This window comes from Sminthopsis crassicaudata, chromosome 2 (assembly GCF_048593235.1).
Source record: "Sminthopsis crassicaudata isolate SCR6 chromosome 2, ASM4859323v1, whole genome shotgun sequence".
Lineage (NCBI taxonomy): Eukaryota > Metazoa > Chordata > Mammalia > Dasyuromorphia > Dasyuridae > Sminthopsis > Sminthopsis crassicaudata.
In genome coordinates, this window is record NC_133618.1 from 481,926,344 (window position 1) to 481,953,033 (window position 26,690).

The 26,690-nt window shown below is 34.4% G+C and overlaps 1 protein-coding gene across 1 annotated transcript in view; it reads right to left on the reverse strand.

The window, feature by feature from the left end:
- Positions 1 to 26,690, reverse strand: part of ITFG1 (integrin alpha FG-GAP repeat containing 1) — a 272,577-nt gene that overhangs the window by 240,703 nt on the left and 5,184 nt on the right. Inside the window, exons 3-4 of the mRNA XM_074293314.1 lie at positions 14,628 to 14,773; positions 9,382 to 9,439 (exon numbers count right to left, since the gene is read on the reverse strand). Of these exons, the coding sequence (XP_074149415.1) occupies positions 9,382 to 9,439; positions 14,628 to 14,773 (204 nt within the window). The remainder of the gene's footprint in view (positions 1 to 9,381; positions 9,440 to 14,627; positions 14,774 to 26,690) is intronic.

A 26,690-nucleotide genomic window follows, 5' to 3' on the forward strand; every position in this document is an offset into this window, starting at 1 on the left:
AAGAATCTTAGATGTAAAATTTTGATATAAAGCCAGGATCACCCCCTATAATATCACTAACAAGGTTTTACATACATCTTGTTGAAGGTTGAATACCTCCAGTACCAGGGTAGTTAATTCTAAATACAGGTAGTTCTACTTAAGTTCTTCTTTACATAGAAAAAAATATTTATATAAAAGTAATTTATGTTAACTGGAAGAATAACAAAAATAAACTTAATCCCTCTTTGATAAGGGAGCTTTTCATATTCTGAAAAGACAGGGTTCACTTTCTAAATTGTTAGTTCTTAGTTATAATTCCAAATCCATCATACACACACACAGGCACACACACACACAGACATATGAACATATATATATACATATATACACATATATATACATATATATTCCTTCCCAAAATAAAACTCCTGTTATAAACATGTATAATGAAGCAAAAATATTTTCTACATTGGCTATATATTACATCATTTATAGATAATTTAAGATACCTACATATTTACATATATGTATATAGATATCAATAGATTAATTGATCTATCTAAAACTCTGTGTGTGTGTTTCATTCTGTATCTTGAGTCCTTTATCTTTCTATCAAATGGTAGAAAACATGGTTCAATCATTAATCCTTTGAATTGTGGTCAGTGAATGAACTGATCAGAGTGGCTAATTTTTTCAGATGTTTCTATTATGTTGCTATCATTGCATAAATTATTCTGGTTCTGTTCAGGTTTCTTTGAAGTCATCTTTTAAATTATTTCTTTCAAGGCAATTGTATTCCATCACATTTAAATATCATAACTAGTTCAGTCACTCCTCTTTTCAGATCCCTTTTGACAACAGAAAAAGAGCTCTCAATATTTTTGTGAGAGATTTTTTTGCTAAGATTAATTGCTGCCTTAATCTGTACTCCTGCTAATTCCTCTTTCTTTCATATCCCCTTCCCTCCTATTTCCCTGTTGATTGAGATATATTTTTGTACCCAACATTGTGTATATTCTTCTCTCCTTTGATCAGATCAGTCAGTCACTTTCCACTCCATCCCCATATTTCTCTCTTCTGATACTGTCATCTCCACAAGGAATCATCACTTCACAGTTAGCCTGCTGGCATTTGACTGTAGTAAGTCTCTTCCCACTTCAATACACATTCCATTCTGCTGCCAAAGTAATTTTCAAAGAGTGCAAGTCTGACCATGCACATCACTCCTAGATCCTCTAAGTCCCAACTACAATTTATCTTCTACAGGAAGTCTTTCCCAACTCCTCTTAATTTTAGAACTTACCCTTTACTAATAGTTTTCCATTTAACCTGTACAAAGCTCCTTTGTACATACATTTGTTTATTGCCTTCCCTATTGCCTCTTTTTTTTTTTTCTATTTTCAAAATTGCCTAGTCTCATAGTAGGTACTTAATAAATGCTTGATGACTATATAGAAATCTACTTGTGTACCCTGATTTTGTGAGACACTTATCCCCCTAACCTTCCTCCCCTTATCAATGTCTTTCTCTTCTCTCTATTGATTCTTTTAAGATTATCAAGGCATAACAGAACTACTCCCAAGCCTTCTAATTAGACTCTCTCTATAATCCCCAAAAATAGGGTTTAGAAGAGATACATTTTTTATCTACCCATATATTTTAAAATGTAAATAGTTTTTCTTTCTATAGTCCTTTATCATTATGTGTTTGTTTATTTTTTAATGTTTCTCTTAACTTTTGTGTGTTTAACTTCAAAGTTTCTATATAACTCTGGTCTCTTTATTAGGAATGCTTTAAAATTTCACATTTCTTTAAAAGTCTATTTTTCTCCTCGGTATAATTATACTCTATTTTTCTGGTAAGTTTTATCTGTAAATCTATATCCTTTGCTTTTTAGGAATACTGTATTCCAAGATCTTCCCTCTTTTAAAGTATAGCTGATAAATCATGTGTGATCCTGACTGCAGTTCCTTGGAACTTTTTATTCTCCCTCTGGCTGCTTGTATTATTTTTTCTTTGATTAGGAAACTCTGGATTTTGGCTATAATGTTTCTAGAAGTTTTCATTTGGAGGTTTTCTTCAGAAAATGATCAACAGATTTGATTTCTTCTGAACCTTAGGATCTTCTGGTTCTAAGCAATCTCTGTAGTTTTAAGTTTCTTAATAGCTATCAAGGATTTTGTTTCAATTGTGGCATTCAGGTACTTAATGATACTTAAATTTTTTTTCCTCTTCCATTTGTTTTTCAAGTCACTTGTTTTTGTAATGAAATATCTTACATTTTCTTCTATTTCTTCATTTCTAATATTTCTTATTTTCTCATAGAAACACTGATTATATTTGTTCCATTTTAATTTTCAGGAGATTAGTAACTCGACAAAGTTTTGTATCCTCTGTGCAAACTATAAAAATTCTTTCCAATTCTTTCTTTCATAGCTCTCATTTTTTCTCTATTTTTTCTAGCATTCTCATGTCATTGCTGAAACATTTTTTGACTCTTATAAACCTCTTGCTTCATGTCTTCTAGGAATTCTAGTAGAATTCCAATTTGTTCCTAATCTGTGTTTTAAGGCTTTACTTAGATGTTATAGAGTCATTCTCTTCTTGTGGGTTTGTATCATGAGTATCCTTGTCACCACAATAGCTTTTCTTTTTCTTACATATTTTTTTCTTTTCTTAATATTATTTGGGTCATCTACTTATTCTTACAACTTACTTCTGACCTTGCATGTGATATTAGGGCCAAGGAAGGTCTTCTGCTACTTTCTTGGGTTAGTGAGAATTTTATTGTTACAGGGTCTTCAGAACATCTCAAACCGGGAAACTGAATTTTCAATTTTCTCCAGGTGGTCTGATCCAGGGTAAAGTCCGGTTGTTATAACTTTACAGGTTCTTGATCTGGGTTTGGATATGCACAACAGCAGAATGTTGCTTGACTCAGTCACTATCAAGCAGCTTAGAAAATCAATTGACTTAGACTAATAGAATTGCAGTTTCCCCTTTGGTCTGGTATTCATGCTCTGTCCTTCTTCCATAGGCCTAAAGGTTTCAGAGACACATCATTTTCTTGCTTCTGAATTTGCTCCTTTATGTATAACACAAAGCCTGTACTGGGGTCAGAAGGTAGGTAGGAGGCTCTTCTGGATCTGTGACCCTGGAAATGGGTGGTGGATAACAAAGTTGCGAGTTGGCACTTTATCCCCAGCAAAGTATCCCAGTATGTGTCTGGGAGTACTCCCTCACAGATCATGGATCTCCACTTGATGTTGTACTATGCTTTCCTTTAGTACCAGAATGTCCACATGCAGAGCTCCTGGCCTGCCTCTGTCTCTTGTATCCACAGATCTCTCAGTCTCCCTATAATGAACATGATTCACTATTACTTTGTCTTGGATTTCTCCATTAGAATTTGGTCTGGTATATTTTCTAAATTTATTTGGAGAAATCTGCTGTTCTTCTGGCTTCTTAAGTAAATTCTATCTCTCTTCCCCTTCATTCTAGCATGTCAGGATGTTTTTCAAATATCATTGATCAGTCAAGCTAAGCCAGCTGAAGCATCAAATTATTTGAAAGACAGAAGGATTTGTTATGCAAATCAAGTCAACAACCAAGCAATCAACTAACATTTAAGTTAGTTGCTAATCATCTGCTATGTGTCATGCATTGTGTTAAGATGTTGGAGATACAGAAAAAGTCAAAAGATAGTCCCTGTCCTAAAGGAGCTCTCCCCATCCCCACCACCCTTTTGATCAATATCTTCCTTCAGATGCTAGTAGAGATAGACTAGGATCTTGAACCCCAGTGCCTTAAGAATAGCAATGTCCCACAAACACCTGTAGCCATCATTGAGGAGAGAAATCATTAGAAAGGAGCCCCACCTTCCTCTTCATCACAGCAACAACAGCTGACCAATTGCTACTAACAGAAAGAGAGGCACTAGAACCCTGGCATCACCCTCCAGACTACTAGTTCTGCTTCTAGATTTTTACAACCATCATACAAGAAAATAATTCCCAAAGAGATCTTCTACTGACCAAGCTCTACTCACAGAGGGATATACCAGTCTAACTGAAGCACCATAGCACCTTGGCAGGATTAGGGGCAAAATGTGCCAAGCAAGTCAAACCAGCACAGCTACCTTTACTGTCATCTGCCATTAGAGCCTGATGCTGACAACCCAGGAATCTGAATCCAAAAGCTTTAACGATAGCTTTGTTTTAAGTCTGGTGCCCTCAACTATCTATCATTCTAGAAATCAAACTCTTGGTAAAATGCTGTATGCTGATTGCTCCTTCAGGTACTAAACTACAACTACTGAAAACGCAGAATAGGAAAAAAAAAAAAAATTTCCCCCAAAGTGTTTGGCGCCATTAAATAGTTCATCATCAAAAGCTGATATGATTTTAACAGTGGAAATCACATTAAAGAGGCAAACACATAGGCTGTGCTGTTGCATTCTAAGGATTATGGGTCTTTTTCATCAGACTGATAGTTGAAACCTTCTCTATGTGTTCTTTCTTCATTAGAAGATTAGAGCTCACTAGGACTGTCATACTTTTCTATTTTTATGCCTGACATTCAGCACACTGTTTTGTACATAGTAAGTGCTTAATAAATGTTTCATTTATTCATTTGCTCATCTTACCCAGAACTGAACACAATTTTCCAGTTATAGCCTAGCTAATTTAGCCTATAATGTGGCTATTATTGCTTATGTTTTGGACATTATGCTTCCTTAAATATGTGCTGACAACACATTAGTTTTTTGGACGGTGTTAGTACTCTACTGATTCAATATTGAGTGTTTGGTCCATTAGACTTCTAAATCTTTTTTACATAAATAGCTATAACCCTTCACTTCAGTTGTAGATTTTTTAAGATGTAAGTAATACTTATCTTTAAAGCTTAAATTATAGCAATTCCTGTGAAATTGCATCTTGTTACATTTTGCCCCTCATTCTAGCTTGTTTAGATCATTCTGTATTTTGATTTTGCCACTTAGTGAATTAGTTATCCTTGTCAGCTCCATGTCATTTGCAAACATGATAAACATAATATCTTCATGCAAGTCATAAATAAAAATGTTAAATCAGACTAATCCTTAAAATCATTAATTATTTCCACTCACTTGATGTATAATTTTGACCTTGGTAAGTCAAAGAAAGGCAACAGCAGAAAAAAAAATTCCATATATATATATATATATATATATATATATATATATATATATATATATATATATATATATATATATATAGTTATTATCCCAGATTATTTTCCCAATATCCTTACTTTCCTTTTTCTTCCTTTCTTTTTTCCTTCCTTTGTAATATACAAAATTATATCACTTTTTATTCGTTGCTAAGGTTTATTTGTCTGTTTATTCTTCTTTACTTTTTCATTTATATGGTTATATTGTGTACTGTTTGTTGAAAACTATTTTTCTCTGCATTAATTCCTACAATTCATTCCAGATTCTTCATATTCCTGATATTACTTGATCACTTAAAAAAAAAAAAAAGTTTATTCTCAATTCAATTAACTTAAAAAAGACCTAAACAAACATGTCTATCTGCAAAGCAGAAAAGAAAAAGATTATATGTTTCACATATGTTATATGTGAAGCCTTAAATATCTATTCTTTGTTTAGAGGCAGCTAGATGAAAAAGTAGATAGAGTGGTGGATCTGGAATAAGGAGAACCTTAGTTTAAGTCGAGCTTCAGACATTTATTAGAGGCATAAACTTGGGCATGCACTTGACCTCTGTCTGTCTCAGTTTCTCTAAGTGAAAAAGGGGGTTACTTACCTCCCTGAATTTTTATGAAGGTCAAATGAAATAATAATTTTAAAATGCTTAGCACAGTACCTGGTACACATAGTAAGTACTCTATAAGTATTACCTGCTATTTATCATCATCATCATCATCATCATCATCATCATCATTGTCATAACACTTAATGTAAAGTCTGGCATATAGTAGGCACTTAACTAAATGTCTGTTTCCTTCTTTTTCTTGCTTCTATTATGTAAACTTGCTTTAAAAAAAAAAAATCTTACAGATTCAACATCTTACTTTCAAACCTTTCCTACTTGCCTGTCTCCTTCTGAACTTCTTTGCATTTCTTCTATGCATTTAAAAAATGCTCTGAAGACTTTTTTTCTTTTTCTAAAATTTGGCAACACTATTCTGACCTCTTTTGACCTCCTCATCTATAAGAATACACCCCATATCTCCATCATTAACGAACTGTGAGATGCTAGCAGGTAAGAAAATGGAGAGAAGGTATCTGAATCAGGAAGTTCTGGTTTAAAGTCCTACCTATTACACCTACTAGTGCTGGATGCTGGGCAAAACTACTTACATACAACTCTCTAAAAGTCTAAAATGGTCCTAAAAAGGGTCACTGTATATTGGAAAAAGTTCCTCACCATGAGCACCTTAAAGAGAGGAAATCATTTGTCTGGTAAACATGCACACACACACACATGTATACACCTCATAATTTATTTAAATAGCCCCAAAACATATAACTAGCCAAGTCGCAGTAGTACACAAATCCTTTCCATGCTCATTATCTACCTTGTTGCTGTTTCCTCTTACATCTGTAGATGTCTTGATATACATAGTTTGTTTTATGTTGTCTCCTCTATCAACTCGAGAGCAGGGACTAAATTTTTTTTGTTATTTTTTATATACCCAAGTGCACAGTGCCTCTTAGAAAGTAGGAGCTCAATAAATACTTTTAAGTCTGCTGAGTGATATCTGACACATCAAAGATCAAAGATCTCTGAGATTTCTATCTTGAGGGAGATAGTCCATGCTATAGAAAGCCTTGGGCCAAAATTAGCTTGGCTGGTGACTAGCAGATAAATACTTTAAATATGTGAAACTCTTTTAAAACCAATTAGCTCCAGGATCTCATCATGGTCACCAAGAATAAGAGGTCTATCATTCGGCCTGTCCTTTTACCTTAACTTCATTTCATATTCTGAAGTTTTTACTCTTCAGGGAATCAATAATCAAATTAGCATTATCAATGCTTACCTAAACAGAATGATCATCTACTAATATGGTTCAATTCAATTGAGTGCCTGGGCTAAACTCTCTTCCCTAACTACTATTTTTCCTGACTCCCTCCTACTTTTTTTATGTCAACTTCAACTCCATCTCATTCTACTCTGTCCACTGTGCCTTTGGAACCCCAGTTTTACTGTTAATAAATTACTCTTTTTAGAAGATATGTGCTCTACTCTTGGAAATTATTTTCTAAATTTTTATAATTAGTTTACTATATATTGTTGTCCAGCTACTGTTTCATTATTGATTTTGTGTTCCTAGATCTTAAAACAGAGTCTATCCAAAGGTTAACAAATGTGCCTGTCTAAAGATTAACAAATGCATGCTGAACTGAATTACTGTTGAATATTGAATTTGCCTTCAATTACTTGAAATTACAAACAAGGCTGTTTTAAACATCCTGAATCTTTCTTTTTGATAACAATTTCAGGGTACATCATCAACAATGGCAGTAGAGGAGCAAAGGATACAGAGATTTACGTACCTTTTATTGTGTACTTCCAAATTGCTTTCCCAAAGTATTATATGAGATTATAACTTAACAAATAATAAATAAATGCCTCTCTCCACATCTCTGCTAAAACTAAAGTTCACTATTAAAAAAATTTTTTTCTATCAATCTGATGTGCATGAGATGGTAGTGGGTTATTTTTTTTTTTTAATATATTTATCCCATTGATTATCACAGATTGCTTATTTTTCAGGTAACGAATGATAATTTATGTCTCCTCTTTTATAAAGTCTATATCTCTTTTCAAATTATTAATAAGAAGTTGCCATTATAGTCAACAGTATTTTATGTTTTAAGTGTAATTTTTTTCTTTCACATTTGCTATAAATATTTGCCATAAATATTTTTCCCAAGTTATTTTTATTTCAAAATTAACCACTGTTAGAGCTTTGGGATTGGAGTAGGAAAGACTTATTTCAAATCTGGCCTAAGACATCTGAAAAGTAGGGGCCCTTGAGCAAATTACTTAGCCTCTGTCTCAGTTTCTTCATGTAAAATGGCAACAATAATAGAATCTCTTTTGCAGAGTTGTTGTAAAGATAAAATGTGATATTTGTAAAGTGACCTGCACCTCAAAATTTAAATAAAAGCTAGTTATTAGTATTATTTGCTATTGTTATATAGAAAATTATTACTTTAATATAAACAATTATGCCAACTTTGTCTCTAATAACAACTCTTATTTAATAGAAACAAAGCAGTTTCCTCTCTATAAGCAAAGGAACATGATTCACATCAGAGATTTCCCCCTGCCAATGCAGATTGGCTGCTTCTTCGCATCTTACTGTCCCAGACAGCTGACTAAAGCACTTAAGAGGTTAACTGATTTGTCTGAGGTCAAAGATTAGTATGTGTCAGAAGCAGTACTGGAATCCTGGTCCTCCAGATTTCTAGGGTGGCTGGTTATTCACTACACTATTTCTTTTCCATAACTAAGATGAATACATAATCTCAGTTTTCTACCTTCCTTTAGGACTTCTTATGCTTAAGTCTTTGATCCAGTTGGAATTCATTGATATACCTTGTATAATATATATGGATCTATTTCTTACTTCATTGCTAATCAGTTCTTCACAGCATTGCTTAAAAATGCATTCCAGCACCAGCCCTGAAGTCACAAGGATCTCAGACACTTAACACTTCCTAACTGTATGACCTTGGCCAAGTTACTTAACCCCAATTGCCTCAGGGGAAAAATGCATTCCAAGTTTTTATTTTCTACTGGTTAATCAAACAATAATATTTTGAATGTATTTGGCAAGCAAGTAGTATCTCTAATGTGTTCATTGATCCATTTTTCTCTTACCAGATGGTTCTGGTGAAATCTGCTTTGTATTATGCCTTAAAAGTTCTACATTATAAGAGTATCTCTTCTAAATTTTAGCCTCAAGATCTTTCTGCATCTTATAAGAAAACCCTGTACCTACCCTCTAAGCCCCATTTGAAACAAACCCAAATTTTCTTTCTAAAAACAATTATCCTGAATTAGTACTTTTTTTTGGTAAAGCATTATTCCCAAATTCAGAATTGCTCTATAAGCAATTTGGTCAAAGTAAATGAATGGTTAATTTTGTAACTATTACTTCTGTCTTTCCCCCAGTGTTTGTTTTTCATTTTATTTTCTTTTGATGATGGGATTCTAGATTTAAACCATGATAGTGACATTACTTGCAATCAAAAAAATAAAAAAGTTTAAAATATAGTACACTTAGTTTCAATACTTGACAGCATAATTTCAAATCTGATAAGAATTAATTTTACTTGAATAAGTTTTAAGTTATTATAGAGAAACCATAGCAGATACTTACTCCATAATTAGTGGTTCATCATGAAATGTCCTATTGAAAACAGTCTTATTGTGAGGATCTGAAAGAAACAAGTAAATTAATAGGATCAGTTATCTGACATACTTTGACAACTAGATTCTAAAAGGAAATATCATCCTTTAAGTTTTTCAAAGTTCTCCTCAATTTCAGCCACATATTACCTACTCCCAATAAACATTTCTAACTTAGGTGTCCCATAGACACCTCAAAATTTAAAACAGATCTCTTGCTCAGACCCCACTCCTCTTTCAAATTTTCCTATCTCTGCCAAAGGCATAATTTTTCTATTCTGCCAGGTCTGCAACTTCATCTTTGTGTTCAGTTGCCAGAATTTGCTGTTTCTACCTTTCCAATATCTCTCACAGCTGACCCCTTCTCTCCATACACAAAGCCATCCCCTCAATTTAGTTCTGCAACACCAATTTTTGAAACAGCTTCCTAATTAATTTCCCTCCTCTAAGTCCCTTTCCAAACAATTTATCTTCCACACAGTTGCCAATGTAATTTCCCTTAAATGAAGACTGGGCCTATGGAGAAGGAGGGAAACTATTCCATCCTACTTCACTGCTTAGATTTGCCACTTCATTCCAATGATCTGCTAGGTCTGCTCAAGGAGGAACATTCCCATTCCATTGCTTTCTCTCTACCAATCATTAATCTATGGGAACTTATTTTACAAAGATTAACACACATCCACCCCATCATCCTCACCTGTCCCAATGACAATCCCTGGTTATCACTGTAATGCTACCTGCTCCCATATTCTCAGTCCTTCTTCCGACCCCACTGTCCACTAAATCTTTAAGCTTCCTACCTCTTTCACTGTGCTCTTTGAGAGGCCTGTTCCACAGGTAACAAATGTGCTTTTGTTTTAAATTTTCCTTTTTTGATCCTTCTGTTTTCTTAAAATCATTGAAGTCTTGTTCCCCAAGACAGGGAAGCTGGAATCTGCCTTGTTCCACACTGTCACTTCCAGGTTCTCCCCCAATCTTATTCCTCAGTACCCTTTCATTTGCAATCAAAATTCTGGTAACTGTTGTATACTGACCTCTAAGACACTCCTCCCTTTTGCTCAATGAGATTAATACCTGACTCACTTTCTTCTTTTCATCCTCAACTCCTGCTGTTACACTAAGGAACTTCAATATAAATATTGATGCTCCTACAAAGACCTCTTTAAGCTCCCAGTTCAGTTTACTCATAACCCAAGATTTACTCTTCCACTCTACCTCAAGCCCCACAAAGAGAAGGTCATACTTTTGATCTTGCCATCACCTATATAAATGCATGTTCACCAACTCTGAAAATTCTTTATCTGATTATAATCTTTTGTCATTCTATTTCTCTCTTCTTGAACCTCCAAACCCTGTTCTCGCCTTCCTTTTCCCTGTTTCTCTACATATCTCCTTACTGTGACCTTCAATCCCTTAAACTTTCAGTTATTTACCAGGCCATCATTCTTGCATTGGTTCCACTCTTCTCCCATGTCCATCATGACCCCATGGTAAACCAGTTCAAGTTACATCATCCTATTTTATTCCTTGCATCCTTATCCTATTGCCAATTACCATGCCAAGCTTCAACCTTGAATACTTCTTGCCATCTACTGTCTTTGCTTATATTCACTTGCTGCTGAACCAAATGAAACTATGCTGGCTGGGTCTACTAAAAATATATGATGCATAAACTCAACTGGACCTTCATTGCAGCAAAGTATATTTTCACATTTCCTTGAATGATTATTCCACTTACCATAGGAACCTATCTAAATATTCTTAACTCTCCTCAAATCTGGCTTCCCCATTCCCTACCATCTAGGCTGAGAACTGTACCTGATATTGACCCAAAATTGAGGCTACTTATTGAAAGCTCACTCTTTCCCCCTATTTCTTACTTCACATCTCTCAGAAGTTTTTGAGCGCTATTTCCTGCTTCATCCCATCTCATCTGAGGAAGTGGCTCTTTCTCCTTGCCAAAAGAAACCACTTTATATGTACAAGGGATCATATTCTATGTCATTTTCCCAATCAGATTACTTCTATTTTCTCCACTCCCTCAATAATCTTCAATGTCTTCCTATAAGCTGGCCCCTTCTTACTGCCTACAAATTGTCTATTAACTACAAACAATTCATCCCCTACATCCTCAAAAAAAAAAAAAAAAAAAATGCTCATTTCATTCTTTCATCTCTACTAACCTTTGTCCCTTATCTCTCCTGCCTTTTGTCCATGAGAAACTCATTTACAATACTCCATGAGAAGCTCATTTACAATAGCTGCCTACAATTCCTCTCCTCTTACATTCTTCTTAAATCTCTACATCAAGGCTTCTGACCTCATCGTTCAACCCAAATTATACTCTCCAAAGTTACCAATGATCTAGTAACTGTCAAATCTAATGGTTTTTAATCAATTCTCTTTCTTCTTGACTTTCTGTAGCTCCTAACACAGGTGATCACCCTCTTCATGATACTCTCTTTTCTGTAGGTTAGTTAGACACTTACTTCCTCCTGGTTCTCCTCCAACATGTCTGATTACTTCTTCTCAATTCTCTTTTGTATAACTTCTTTTAAGTGAGGCCTTTGTTTACTAATAGTACATGTTCTTCAAGGTTCTGTCCTGGCCCCTCTTTTCTTCTCTTCAATTTTTTTACTCAGTCATTTCTTCAGTTTCCATAGATTTAATTAGCATTTTTCTCTGCAAAAGATTCCCAGATTTTCTTATCCAACCCTAACCCTCTCTTGACTTACAGTCCCATATTTCCAAATAAATACTAGACATTTCTAACTAGATGTCATATGGACAGCTTGATTTCAACTTGTTCAAAATTGAACTCATTTATCTTCCCTTTTTATCTTTCCAAGTTTTTGCCTCTTCCTGTTATTACTATCAGAGACACCACCATCCTCCTAGTTACCAGTGCTTAAGTATTATCCTCTACTCCTCACTATTTCTCATCTCCAATATTTAATCTGTTGCCAAGTCTTAGGCACTATTTATCTTCATACCTCTTTTTCTCTAATGACATTGCCACCACCCTAGTGCAGAATCTCATCATCTCACACATGGACTACTGCAACTCACTAGTTGGTTTCACTGTCACATCTTTCTCCCTATTCTATTCACCTTAAATTCATTTTCTTAAATTGTAAGTCTGACCATATCATCTCTCTTACTCAATAAACTGCAGTGGCTCCCTATCAACCTCCGTGATTGAATAAAAAATACTGTTTATTATTCAAAATTTTCCATAGCATCCCTCTTACTTTTCTAACCCCTTATATTTTACTCCCCCACTATGTAGTCTGCAGTCAAGTGGCACTAGCCCCCAAATTATTCCTCACATAAAACACTCTATTTCCTGACTTTATTTTCACTAAATATACCTCATACCTAAAATTTTCTCCCTCACTTTTTAAGTCCCACATAAAATCCACTCTTCTATATCTGATATGAAATTGCTTTCAGTTTTTCAAATTTATGATGTGACCTTTTATATCTAGTTTATATGTCTATTTGATGCTTACTTCATTAAAGTTGGTTAAATTTCATTTTTTCCATATTGCTATTCAATTTTCCCAACAGTTTGTTGTTTTTTTTTTCCCAACAGTTTTTAATCAAATTGCTGAGATCCTTATGTTTAATAGAACACTAGATTATATGACTGATTGATCTTTAGTTTAATTTCTTTTATTACTCTGTCCTGGGCCCTTCTTCTTTTTCATGCTCTCTTTCCTAGTGTTCTAGTTAGATTTTTTTTTAAAGTAATCACATCAATCTCCAAATAGATAATATCAAAACCTATTTAGCTCTAATCTCTCTTCTGAACTCTAGTACTACGTGACTGCTGGTAAGATATCTACAGTTGGATGTCTCATAGATAAAAAAGACCTTATAACCTTCCCCCCCAGATCCATATCATTTCCTAAACTTCCCTAATTCTATCAAGGACAATAGCATTACTATATCTAGGAAGATTCACAACCTCAGAGCTATCCTTGACTTTTTATTCTAATTCCTGATTTCTAATCATTTGCCAAGTTTTGTAAATTATACCTCTGCACTTCCCATATTTGGCAACCCTAAGGGATTTCAGGGGCTTGATCATCTCTTACCTAGACGATTACAATATACTCCTAAGTGATTTCCCTTCTTTTAGTCTCTCCTTTCCCTATTCCATTTTCCATGTATCTGCCAATAGATTTCCTTAAGGACTGGTCTGAACATGACTTTTCAAGACCTTTCACAAACTAGCTTTTTAAATCTATTTTTCTAGACTTGTTTTATATTGATCTTGTTATATTTCATGTTCCAACCACTGTTGCACAAACTCAACTCTCTATGTGCTATTTTCCACGCATTTGCAAAGGGTGTATCCTATGCTGAGCATGTTTCTTGGAATCTCATTTCATTGAAGTTCAGCATATGTTACCTTAATGAAAACCCTTTCTGACCCTCTTAATTCTCTAGTTGTTACTGTTTCTTTCTTCAAATTATTTTGTATTTACTTATCTGTTTAAATATTGAATCTCATAGGAAAGTATAAGCTCTTTAAGTATAGGAATTTTTGTTTATGCCTCAATACTTTGAGACAAGGCCATTTCCAGTTGTCTTGATATATATCTTTTCACTGGACCCAGATAGGTCTGTAAGAGAAAATGAGGCTGGTAACCTGGCACAACCTTCCTTCACTTAACTCCATTGGATGTCATGTTATTATCTCTCTGATGTCATGGTCCTCTTCAAGAATGGAGGACAAATAGCAACAACTTAGAGATCCCAGCTTAGTGCCTTGTCCATAACAGGGACTTAAAAAATGCTTGCTGAATCAAACAGAATTAACTTAAGCAAGAAAACTGCACATAATACAAAACTTTCCTTAAATACATTTTTTTTCTCTGATTGTATTCTACACTCAAAGTTGCCAATCTCCATTTTCTTCTGGAGAAGTGATTATATAAAAGAGAGACTTCCATAGGTATAATCCTTTGTCACTTTAGTTAGAAAAGTAACCTGAACATTGAAGAGGGGGAGGGGGGAAGAGAAATTGTATAATTGCTGTTTAAATCTTACACACACAGCTAACTATAACCACAGAACTATACATCTGTGAACTAAGATTAGAATCATACTTCTATTATATTCAGGTTAAAAGTAGGAGGAATATTGCTTTACTTCAATATCCACTGACAAATTATATATATAGTATATGGGTATAAATATACTTACTTAATGTTTGATTTTGTCCCCAGAAGATAACAACTAATAATTCATTGTTGGCATGATTTTTGGGAAGATATGTTAAGAGAACATCCATCTGTGAATCTCCATCATAGTCACCAGGAACTACACTTGTTATCAATGAACTTTGATTCCTAAAAAGTAGTTTAAAATTTTTTGTTAAGGCATATTATGGAAGGAAGCATCTATATTTACTTTATTTTGGAGTATTATCCATGCAAAATATAAATATTTATAGAACTGATATGCTTTTCATACATACTACAAAGAATAATTAAAATTTTATTTTATGGGTGGTAAGGAGGTTGTATAGGCATAAGAAAGTCAAATAAATTAAATCTGGAACCTAAGCTCAATTTTGTATTATTAAACTTAAAACACTCTTAACTGATATCTTACTCAAAGCCACATTTTTTGCCTAATTTAAATTTGATTCCATCAGGTTAAAATAACTAAATTTTTGTTATCACAAGATACAAAAAACTCTTAGTGCAAAGAGTACCAGAAAAAAAATAAGCAACAGTTCCTGACTTCAGAAAACATTTTCTTTCTATCTTCCCCCCCACCCCCGGTGAGGGAAGGAAAAGAGGAAAGGGAGAAGCAAGAAGGAAACAAGAAAAGCTTCATTAGGCAGCATCTTGTCAAAGAGGGAATGGTAGAGTTTTGATAGAAAAATATGGCATATAAAGAATTATTGGTAAAGGAAACAGTCTAAGTGAGACAGCAAAGGTTTAGATATGCAAGTGTGCAGGTCAGATGAAAAAATGGGGAATAGTTGAAGTTGACTAGGGTGCATGATTTGAGAGGGACATTAGTGTGTTATAAAGTTAGAAAGATTGGTTGAGACCAGCTCTTGAACTACTATGAATGTTAATTATTTTACAAATACTAAGGAATCACAGAAGGTTTGTAAGTAGTAGAGTAAAGTGATTATAACTACTCTCTGGGAAAATTAAAAAAGAGAGAGAAAAGAGAGTAAAACATTCCCATCTTTCAGTAAAAAGGGGTAGAAGAAACTGCATGGGTAGAATGTTGCATATAATACCAGATGCATTTACTTTGTTGATAAGTTTGACTCATTGTTATTTATTTATTACATCAAAGGATTCAGTGTTTGATGAAGGTGGGAAATGATTATAATATTAAAAAAAAAAAACCAAAAAGCATCAATATAAATACAAAAATATTAAAATAAAAATTAGCTCAGTAGTAGTATGTAAGGTAAACTGGAAGGACACTTAATAGTAAGATAGAGAGAACAGAGAGACAGGAAGGTCAGAATAAGAAATTATAACAATAATAGTCGAGGCAAGAGGAAATGAGAATTTAAAACTAAGAAAGTAAAATAGTAAATATAAATGATGGGATGGAGGTGAGATGCAAACAATAGTGAAGAAGAAATTATGTGAAAGAATATCAAAAAGGTAGAGGCAAGATGATGCTGAGACTTCAAAACTAAGTACTTGAGAAGATGCTGATGCCCCTAATTGAGATTTTGAAGATGGAGGGGGGGGGGAAGGTATTTTATATGTTTGTTTGTTTGTTTTGAAGCAGAGGTAGGAGAGATAACAAGGAATTTAGTTTCAGATAAAATTTCAGAAAAATAATAGTATTATATGTGGAAACATCAATAAGCAATTGGGATAGTGGGACTATATCTCAGGAGAGAAGTTGGTGCTAGAGATATAGACCACAGAGTTTTCCACAGTCATCTATTGAGACTATGGCAATAAATTTAATATTTAACTTTTGAGACCTGGTTAGTACCAATTGGCTACAGCATATTATGCTTAAAGGAAGAAATAATATGAGAGTGATAAAGGCCTCATTTCCAAATTATATACAGAATTAACTCAAATTTATAAGAAATGAAACCAATCTCCAATTGATAAATGGTCAAAGAATATGTACAGATAATTTTCAGATGAAGAAACTGAAACTATTTCTAGTCATATGAAAAGGTACTCCAAATCACTATTGATAAGAGAAATGCAAATTAAGACAACTCTGAGATACCACTACACAACTCTCAGATTGGCTAAAATGACAGTAAAAAATAATGACGAATGTTGGAGGAGATGTGGGAAAATTAGGACACTGATACATTGTTGGTGGAACTGTGAATCAATCCAGCCATTCTGGAGAGCAATTTGGAACTATGCTCAAAAAGTTATCAAAGTCTGCATATCCTTTGACCTAGCAGTTGTTTTTACTGGGCTTATATCCCAAAGAGATCTTAAAGAAGGGAAAGGGACCCACACATACAAGAATGTTTGTGGAGCCCTTTTTGTAATAGCGAGAAACTGGAAATTGAATGGATACCCATCAATTGGAGAATGGCTGAATAAATTGTGGCATATGAACGTTATGGAATATTATTATTCCGTAAGAAATGACCAGCAGGATGATTTCAGAGAGGCCTAGGGAGAATTATATGAATTGATGCTAGGCGAAATAAGCATAATCAGGAGATCATTATACATGGCAACAACAAAATAATAAGGTGATCAATTCTGATGCGTGTGACCCTCTTCAACAAAAAGATAATTCAAATCAGTTCTAATTATTCAGTAATGAAGAGAATCAGCTACACCCAAAGAGAGAACTGTTATTATTTGCTTGCATTTTGTTTTACTTTTCAGGTTTTTTTTTTCTTTCTTTCTAGATCTGATTTTTCTTTTACAGCAAGATAACTGTATAAATATGTATACATATATTGGATTTAATATATACTTTAACATATTTAACATGTATTAGATTACCTGCCATCTTGGGGAGGGTGTAAGGGGAAGGAGGAGAAAAGTTGGAACAGAAGGTTTTGCAGAGGTCATTGTTGAAAAATTACCCATGCGACACTGATACATTGTCGGTGGAGTTGTGAAAGAATCCAGCCATTCTGGAGAGCAATTTGGAACTATGCCCAAAAAGTTGTCAAACTGTGCATACCCTTTGACCCAGCATTGCTGTTATTGGGATTATATCCCAAAGAAATACTAAAGAGTGGAAAGGGACCTGTATGTGCCAAAATGTTTGTGGCAGCTCTTTTTGTTGTAGCTAGAAACTGGAAGTTGAATGGATGTCCATCAATTGGAGAATGGTTGGGTAAATTGTGGTATATGAAGGTTATGGAATATTATTGCTCTGTAAGAAATGACCAGCAGGAGGAATACAGAGAGGCTTGGAGAGACTTAAATCAACTGTTGCTGAGTGAAATGAGCAGAACCAGAAGATCACTATACACTTCAACAACAATACTGTATGAGGATGTATTCTGATGGAAGTGGAAGTCTTCAACATAAAGAAGATCCAACTCACTTCCAGTTGATCAATGATGGACAGAAATAACTATACCCAGAGAAGGAACACTGGGAAGCGAATGTAAATTGTTAGCACTACTGTCTATCTACCCAGGTTACTTATACCTTCGGAAGCTAATAATTAACGTGCAACAAGAAAATGGTATTTACACACATATATTGTATCTAGGTTATATTGTAACACATGTAAAATATATGGGATTACCTGCCATGGGGGGGAGGGAGTGGAGGGAGGGAGGGGATAATGTGGAAAAATGAATAAAAAAAAAAATAATAATAATAATAATAACACTTAAAAAAAAAAGAAAATTATTCAGGCATATGCTTTTAAAAAGCTTTAATAAAAGAGAAAATACTGCAAAAAAAAAAAAAAAAAAAAAAGAAAAAGAAAAATTACCCAAGCGTTATATTTTGTAAATGAAAAACTATAATTAAATAAAAGAAAGAAAGAAATGATATGAGAGCTTGATGAAGTCGCAGGATAAAAGGGAAGGCTTTTAGGCTTTTACATATATAAAGCCTATATAAAGGCTGAGGGACATTTTTTCTCCAACAGAAAAAGGAAGGAGAGAATGAATAAAAATATTTCCTCTTCACTTTAAAATTTATATTTAAATTAATACTGAAAAAAAAAAATAAAAAAAATAAATTAATACTGCATTTTCTCTTAGTCAAAGAGGAGGTTAAAGTCATCAATGGAAAATAGGGATATGATGGGTTGAGAGCGTGATGATGACAATATAAATGATTTCTAAGATATAATTTGGACCATTATCTTTTTTTAAATGACCACTGAGATTTTTTTAAAATACATTTTTCTTTTTGGGAGTAAAAGCAAGAAGAAACTATTTACACATTTCTTATATCATATATGGTACTTGTAGGATTCTCAAAGAATTTTGGCAATGCAGTCCCTTAACTTACCCTAAATCAGTACCCTTATAAAAAGGCTCCATCTCCCTTTGTCTATCTCATTATATCAGACTCTATTCTATTAGGGCTATGTGAGTCAGCCTGCATTTCTCAGTAGGGCTAATTTCTGGAGTTATTTTAATATAAAAATTAATGAAGTAAAATATTAGGGATATAAACAGAAAACCCCAAAATGTTATGGACTTTACAGAAGCAGAAGAAATTAAGAAAAGGTAGGTAGATTACTCAGAAGAATTATACAAGAAAGATCTTAACATCACTGATAACCATATGATGTGCTAGATATCTTGAAGAATGAAGCCAAGTAGGCTTTAGGAGCTAACAATAAGACTAGTGGAGATGTTGGAATTCCTGTTGAGCTATTTAAAATCCTAAGATACTGCTTTTAAAGAGCTTCACTCAAGATGCCAGGAAATTTGGAAAACTCAACAGTAGCTAGTAATTTGGAAAAGATCAGTTTAATCCCAATCCTAAAGAAGGGTAATGCCAAAGAATGTTCAAATTACTTAAAAAGTGTGCTCATTTCACATGTCAACAAATTAAATTTAAAATTCTGCAAGCTAGAATTCAGCAATATGTGAAAGGAGAATTACCAGAAAAGCAGGATAGCTTTGAAGAGGTAGAAGAACTAGAGACCAAATTGCCAGTACTCCCAGGATGATGGAAAAAGCAGTTCCACAAAAAATTTACTTCAACTTCATTGATTACATTAAAGTTTTTAATTGTATGGATTACAACAAAATGTGTCAAATACTCAAAGAAAAGGGAGTACCAGATCATCATACTCGCCCCCTAACTTACCAAACACGAAAAACTCTTTGGTTTATTGGAAAAGGAGTATGATAAGGCTGTCTATCGTTATCTTATTTATTTAACTTGTATGCAGAGGGCATCATGCAAAATGTCAGGTTGAATGAATCAAAAACCAGAATTAAAGTTACAAAGAGAAACATCAACAATCAGATATGCAAATGATACCAGTGATAGCAGAAAGTGAAGAGGAATTAAAAAGCCTCTTGATGAAGGTGGAAGAGGAGAGTATAAAAGCTAGCTTTCAGCAAAACATAATAAGGTCTTGGCAACTGCTTCCATCACTTCTTAGGAAATAGAGAAATAAGAAATGGAAGCAGTATCAGACTTTATATTCTTGGGCTCAAAGATTATGGCAGATTGTTACTGCAGTCATAAAATTAAAAGATGCTAACTCCTTGGAAGGAAGGATGTGGTAAAACTGGCCAGCATACCAAAAAGCTATACCTTTGCTCTCAAAAGTCCATATAATCAAAGCTATGGGTTTTTTCCCTCCAATAGCAATGTATGACTGTTGAGTGTCAGACTATAAAAAAAAAAGCTGAACGCCACAGATTTAGTGCTTTACTGGAGATGACTTATGAGAGATCTTTGGACAACAAAAAGATAAAATCAGTCAATACTTAAAAGGCTATTCACTGGAAAGTCCAATATTAATAAAGCTTAAATACTTTGGGCACATAATGAGAAGCTGGGACTCAGTGGAAAAGGTCTTGATGTTGGGAAAAATTGAAGCCACAAGAAAAAGAGGTGATGGATACATAGTGTCATGGAAACAATGAATATGAACTTGGATTTTGAGAGCTAATGGAGCAAAGAAGGGAATGAAATGCTATGTCCATGGGGTCACAAAAAATTGAATACAACTACACAAGAGTTCTTGAAGGGTTCATATTCTAAAGAGGAAGAGAACACAAACATTTTAGCTATAAGTCAGGTGGGAAAAAATCATAAGCATAAGATATCATAAATAAATTAGGAGAACAAGGGATAATTTACTGATCAGATTTTTGGAGAAGGGAGGAATTTATGATCAAAGAAGAACTAGAGAACATTATGAAAGGCAAAATGGATAACTCTGATTACATTAAATTATAAAGGTTTTGCACAAACAAAATCAATAGAAACAAGATTAAAAGGGAAGTACAAAGCTGGGGGAAAAAATCTTTACAGCCATTATTTCTGATAAAGGTCTCATTTCTAAAATATATAAAGAACTGTGCCAAATTTATAAGAATACACATCATTCCCCAATTGATAAATGGTCAAAGGATATGAACAGACAAGTTTCAAATGATGAAATTAAAGTCATTTATAGTTATACGAAAAAATGCTCTAAATAACTATTGATCAGAGAAATGCAAATTAACGGAGGTACCACTTCATACCACTCAAATTGGCTAAGATGACAGGAAAAAATAATGATAAATGTTGAAGGAGATGTGGGAAAACTATGCATTGTTGATGGAGTAGTGAAATGATGGAGAGCAATCTGGAACTATGCCCAAAGGGCTATAAAACCGTGCATAACCTTTGACCCAACAGTACCATCACTGGGTCTGCATCCCAAGGAAAGCATAAAGAAGGGAAAAGGACCCATATATGCAAAAATGTTTATAGCAGCTTTTTGTGGTAGCAAAGAAATCAGAAAAAGAATAGATGCCCATAAATTAGGAAATAGCTGAATAAGTTGTGGCACATAAAGGTAATCGAATATTATTTTTCTATAAAAAATGATGAACAAGCTGATTTTAGAAAGGCCTGGAAAGATTTGCATGAACTGACACCAAGTGAAACAAACAGTACTAGGAATATATTGTACACAGTAACAGCAAGAATACACGATGATCAACTATGAAAGGCTTGGCTCTTCTCAGTGGTTCAGTGATCCAAAGGAATCCCAATTGACTTTTTTTTTTTCTTCCTAAGGCAATTGGTATTAAGTGACTTGCCTAGGGTCACACAGCTAGGAAGTGTTAAGTGTCTGAGACCAGATTTAAACTCAGGAACATCTGACTTCAGGGATGGTGCCCTATCCATTATGCTACCTAGGTGGCCTTCCTACCCCAAAAGACTTTGGACAGAAAATTCCATCTGAAACCAGAGAAAGAACTAAGGAGAATGAATATAAATCAATACATGCTATGTTCACTTTTTTTCTGTTTTTTCCCCCCCTCTTTCACATGGCTTTTTTCCATTTGCTCTGATTTTTCTCTCGCAACATAATTCATAAAACAATATGTATTAAAAATAAACTAAAAAAAATCAGTCATTAGGGTACAGTAACAAAGCAGATGTTGATGCCTCTTTAGTGTCATTTCCACTGATAAAATCCTATCAGTTTCTGATATTGAACCATTTGATAGTGCCAAGGACTCTGGAGGCAAGATTTTTTTTCCCTTTTCTGTAATCTTCAGTAGTTGTGGCTAAAGCACGTGCAGGAGCACTTACTTGGCTGCATCTCAGTAGGAGTTAAGTCCTAAGATGGTAACTAATGCATCAGGCTGGAGATACTGCCATTACTAAGACTCTTGGGTTCAAAGTATCCTGAGTAGGAGTAGGGGAAGTTATTAAATTGGGGAGCTAATTATCAATGTGAGCATTTACAACTTGGAAATTGGCAATGCTGCAAATCAAGGCTTAAATTATTGCTTTGTTAAGTGTAGGTTTAAGAGTGATAGATAAAATATTAATAATGTAGACTAAACTTAAAATGAGAGGAAATGGTGGTTAAGGTGATAGTGGTGGTTTGACCTGTTTGGTATATGATGCTTTTTCTCTCTCCCTTAGTGCCTTACTGTTTCAGATAGGCTAGTTGGCTGTTCTGTGAGAGTTAACAGGTTGCCAGTTGGTGGGAAATGTGAATCCTTATTCAAGGAATTATCTTCTCCCATGATAGCTGTGTAGGTTGGATTAGAAGCAGAACCAGTCTTGGGATACAATTCCAGTCTTAGGTGCTCATCTATTTCTTTGTGGCAATTAGTGGTGATTATGAGGACATTGGTTCCCTTCTCCAATGATGGTTTCTTTCTTCAATGATGCTTGTGGGAGTTGGGCTGGAAGCAAGACTGATAATTTGGGGGATTCATGGGTTCACTTGTCTGTTTTAGGCAGCAGGGGGAGATACTGTTTAAGGTAGTGGTGAAGGTGGTTTAATTTGACTGGCATATAATATCTCCTGTCTCTCCTTGGGATGCTCAACTGCTTCAGCTAGTGTGGCCAGCCTGCCTTTGTAGCTTCTTCCCTGCTCCCCACACAGCCTGCACCTTAAACTCCAACTTAAGTTTAGTCAATCAACAAATATTTACCAAACGCCTATGTGTTCTTTTTAATCATTCCCCTTCATCATTTCCCTCATTACTACCCTTTCTGAAACTTCCGCATCAGAATAGAAAATTCCCTTTAATCTAATAAACACCTAAAATATTCATGGGCTTTTTTTTATGAAATCAACCAACTTCTTTCTTCTTTCTCTCACTAGTTTGGTTGATATAAAAAATTTTAGTATTTCCCCATAAAATTTTTTCTTTTTTCAAGTTACTCTGTGACAAGTATACTGAAAACTATCTTCTATTATTTTGTATATTATCCAGTGCTAATACAATAAAATGAAAAATCAATGCACATTGAATTAAATGCTACATCTTAATTTGTCCTTTTTAGTACTGAGTGTACCATTTCTCATGCCTCTTGGTGAATTCTTGCATTCTTTCTTACTTAAAGATTTATACTTACTGGATCATTCTAACTTGCTTCTGAATGCTGCTATCTAATGGACTTCAAAGTCATTATCCTTCCTTTCTCAAAAAGTTCAATATTTAATTCATAGTCTTCATCTCTTTCGACTCAGTCTTCTACTCCTTTCCCGATGAGCTCATAAGTTTCCTTTTCTTTAACTAACTCCTAGGTCTACATATCCATACTAGTCTTTTTCCTGAGTACTTTTTACTCCTGTACATTTCATGCACTTCAATTGCCTACTGGACATTTCAAATTGATGTCTTGTAGGCACCTCAAGCAATATATCCAAAACAGAATTCAGTGTATTTCCTCTTTTATCTTCCTATCCTCTGAACTTCTGTTTTAAGAGCATCAACATCCTTCTAACCATCCAGCTTTATAATCCTGGCATTGACATTTCACTCTCTTCTCCTTCTCACTCCACATATCTAATTAGTTGCCAAATTTTATAATTTTCACCCTTGCCACATCTCCTGTATCTACACCTATTTTTCTACTCATACAATTACCACTCTAATTTATATTTTCCATCACCTTATGTTTGAATTTTTGAACCACTTATTAACTAGTTTCCTGTTTCAAGTCTTTCCCCTTTCCAATCCATCTTCCACATGGCTGTCAATATGATTTTCTTTAAGGGCAGGTCCCTGCTACTCAATAAACTCTGATGATTTCCTTTTTTCTCTAGGACCAAATATGTTTCTCTGATTAACTTTTAAAGCCATTCATGAATCACCATCAACTTCTCTTTCCAATCTTTTATTATGTATATTACTTCCTATGTAAAATCTATGCTCCATCCATGATGGTCTTTTAAATCTTCTAATTGCGTACCTTATTATTTCTTTATATTGTCATCTATTCTTTCCTCATTTGTTCCAATCTCTGAAGAAACAGTGGCTCTACTACTTGCTAAGACAAATTCCTCTACTTGGGTTCAACCTAGACCCTATCTCCTCTCTGAATATACTCTTCTAATCACTCTTTTACTAGCTCCTTCCCTACTATAAACATCTATAACTAGGTCTTCTGGATCCTCCTCAATTTTCACTTAATTTTGCCACCCCTTTAAACTTTCTCAATATAACTTACTCCTCAGAACCAAATTCCTAGAAAATGCTTTCTACTTCTCATCACCTCCATTCTTCTATGCCTCTCATTTTTTGTCTTGTATTCTGGCTATTAACCAAATCACTTAAGTGAAATAGTAAACCATTATTTGCTTAACCAATGAAATTAGTATTCTTTTCTTGATTCTAATTCTTCTTGATAACGTTAAGTGTAGCTATCCTTAAAGGCTATCTAAGTTTTCTGTTTTCTCCTTATACTATTCTCAGATGATATAAATTTCAATGGATTCCATTTACTATAACCAAGATTAGCAAATTTGTATTGTGTGGCACAAATCCCTCTCCTGAGCTCTAATTCCACATCATCTACACTTAGTTGGATCTCCAACTGGTCATCTCATGGGTAAACTCAATGTCTCCAAAACAGAATGCATTTTATGTTATACCCCCAAACCAACCCTCCCTCAAGCGCACATGATCTCTTAAAGGCAAAATCATCCTTCCAATCAACCAGGCTTGCAAACTAAGAGTGATTCTCAACTCCCATCTTATCTCCCTCTCCCAATCTAAATAGGTTGTTTATTCTTGATTCTTATTAATTGTGCCACCATTAATTATATCTTTTGGAATTAATCCCTACCTCTTCATCATTATACTTCTCCTTCTCCCTGCAACCTCTTCCCCACATATTTTCTTGCCTGAACGTTGTATTAGTTTTCTAAATGGCTTCCCTCTTCTCTCTTCAACACATCATCCAGGTATTTGTCAAAATCATCTTTCTAAAACAATTTCCTGATCATCACTCTCTAACTCAAGAATCTTCAGTGGTTCTCTACTGATACCAGGAAAAAAAAAAAAAAAAAACACATCCCCATTGGCTTGACATTTAAAGTTCTTCATGATCTGGTATTATTGGCCTTTTCATGGTTATTTAACATCACATATCCTCTATACATCAGTTATTCCAGCCAAACTGATATACTCACTATTCCCTCTTTTCCTAATTGCATCTCTTGCCTTTGACCTGGAATATACTACCTCCCTCATGCCAATCCCTTATAACATGGATTCTTAACTTGGGGTCTATGAACTTTTAAAAAAAATATCATTTTTGGATTATTGTATGTATTTCATTTTATACATATAAAAGTATCATTCTGAAAAGGGATCCAGAGGTGTTGCTAGATAGCCAAAAAGCTCCATGACTCAAAAAATGTTGAAAAAACAATATAGGGGGATAGAACCAAGGTGGCTAAATGAAGCCAGAAGCTATTTAAGCTCTCCCAGTTTCCCCTCAAAAACCATATGAAACCAAGCCTTTGAATAGAATCTGACAGAATAAAACCAATCTCCAGCTCAAGACAGATTAGAAGGTCTTCAGGAAAAGTTAGTCTTGCTGGGGTGTAAGGGGTACTCAGCCCAGCTCAGATGAAGTCTGGAAAAGACAGTTAAACATAGCCGAGCAACTAAGACCCTCAGTTATAGCTCAGTAGCAGAGCAGAAAAGTGGGGGAACTACCAATCCCAGCTGAAAAGGCTAATTCTGGGAAACCAAACTATTTCCTGGAAAAAAACAGGCAAAGCTAACCTCTGCTGTGAGCAAAACACCAAATACAAGTGACCCCTGTACTTAAAGCAAGACTCAGAGCTGCATCAGTAGCTTAGGACAACACCCCCTTTTCCCCCAAGAGCAGAGCTTGACCATCAAAGTCACAAAAGAAGAAAAACAAAAAAAAGAAAAGAAAATGAGCAAGAAACAGAAAAGAACCTTAACCACAGAAAGCTACTATGATGACAGGGAAGATCTAAACACCAACTCAGATAAGGGCAAAATGGCCACAGAGGAAAACTCAAAGAATGATATGAATTTGATCTCAGGTCCAAAAAAGCTTCTTGGAAGTACTCATAAAAGATCTTAAAAGGCAAATAAGAAAGGTAGAAGAAAAAATGAGAAAAGAAATGAGAGGTATGCAAGAGAATCAACAGCTTGGAAAAGGAAGGAAATCTTTTAAAAAATACAATTGGCCAAATGGGGGGAAAAATCCACCGAAGAAATCAATTCCTTAAAAAAAGAAACTATATTGGAATCCAAAAGTATCACCTACTTCAGGAAACCTTTCTTCACGTGGAGGGGAGCAGGCATGCTTCAAATACATCTCTTTTATTCAATCTTTTTAAGGT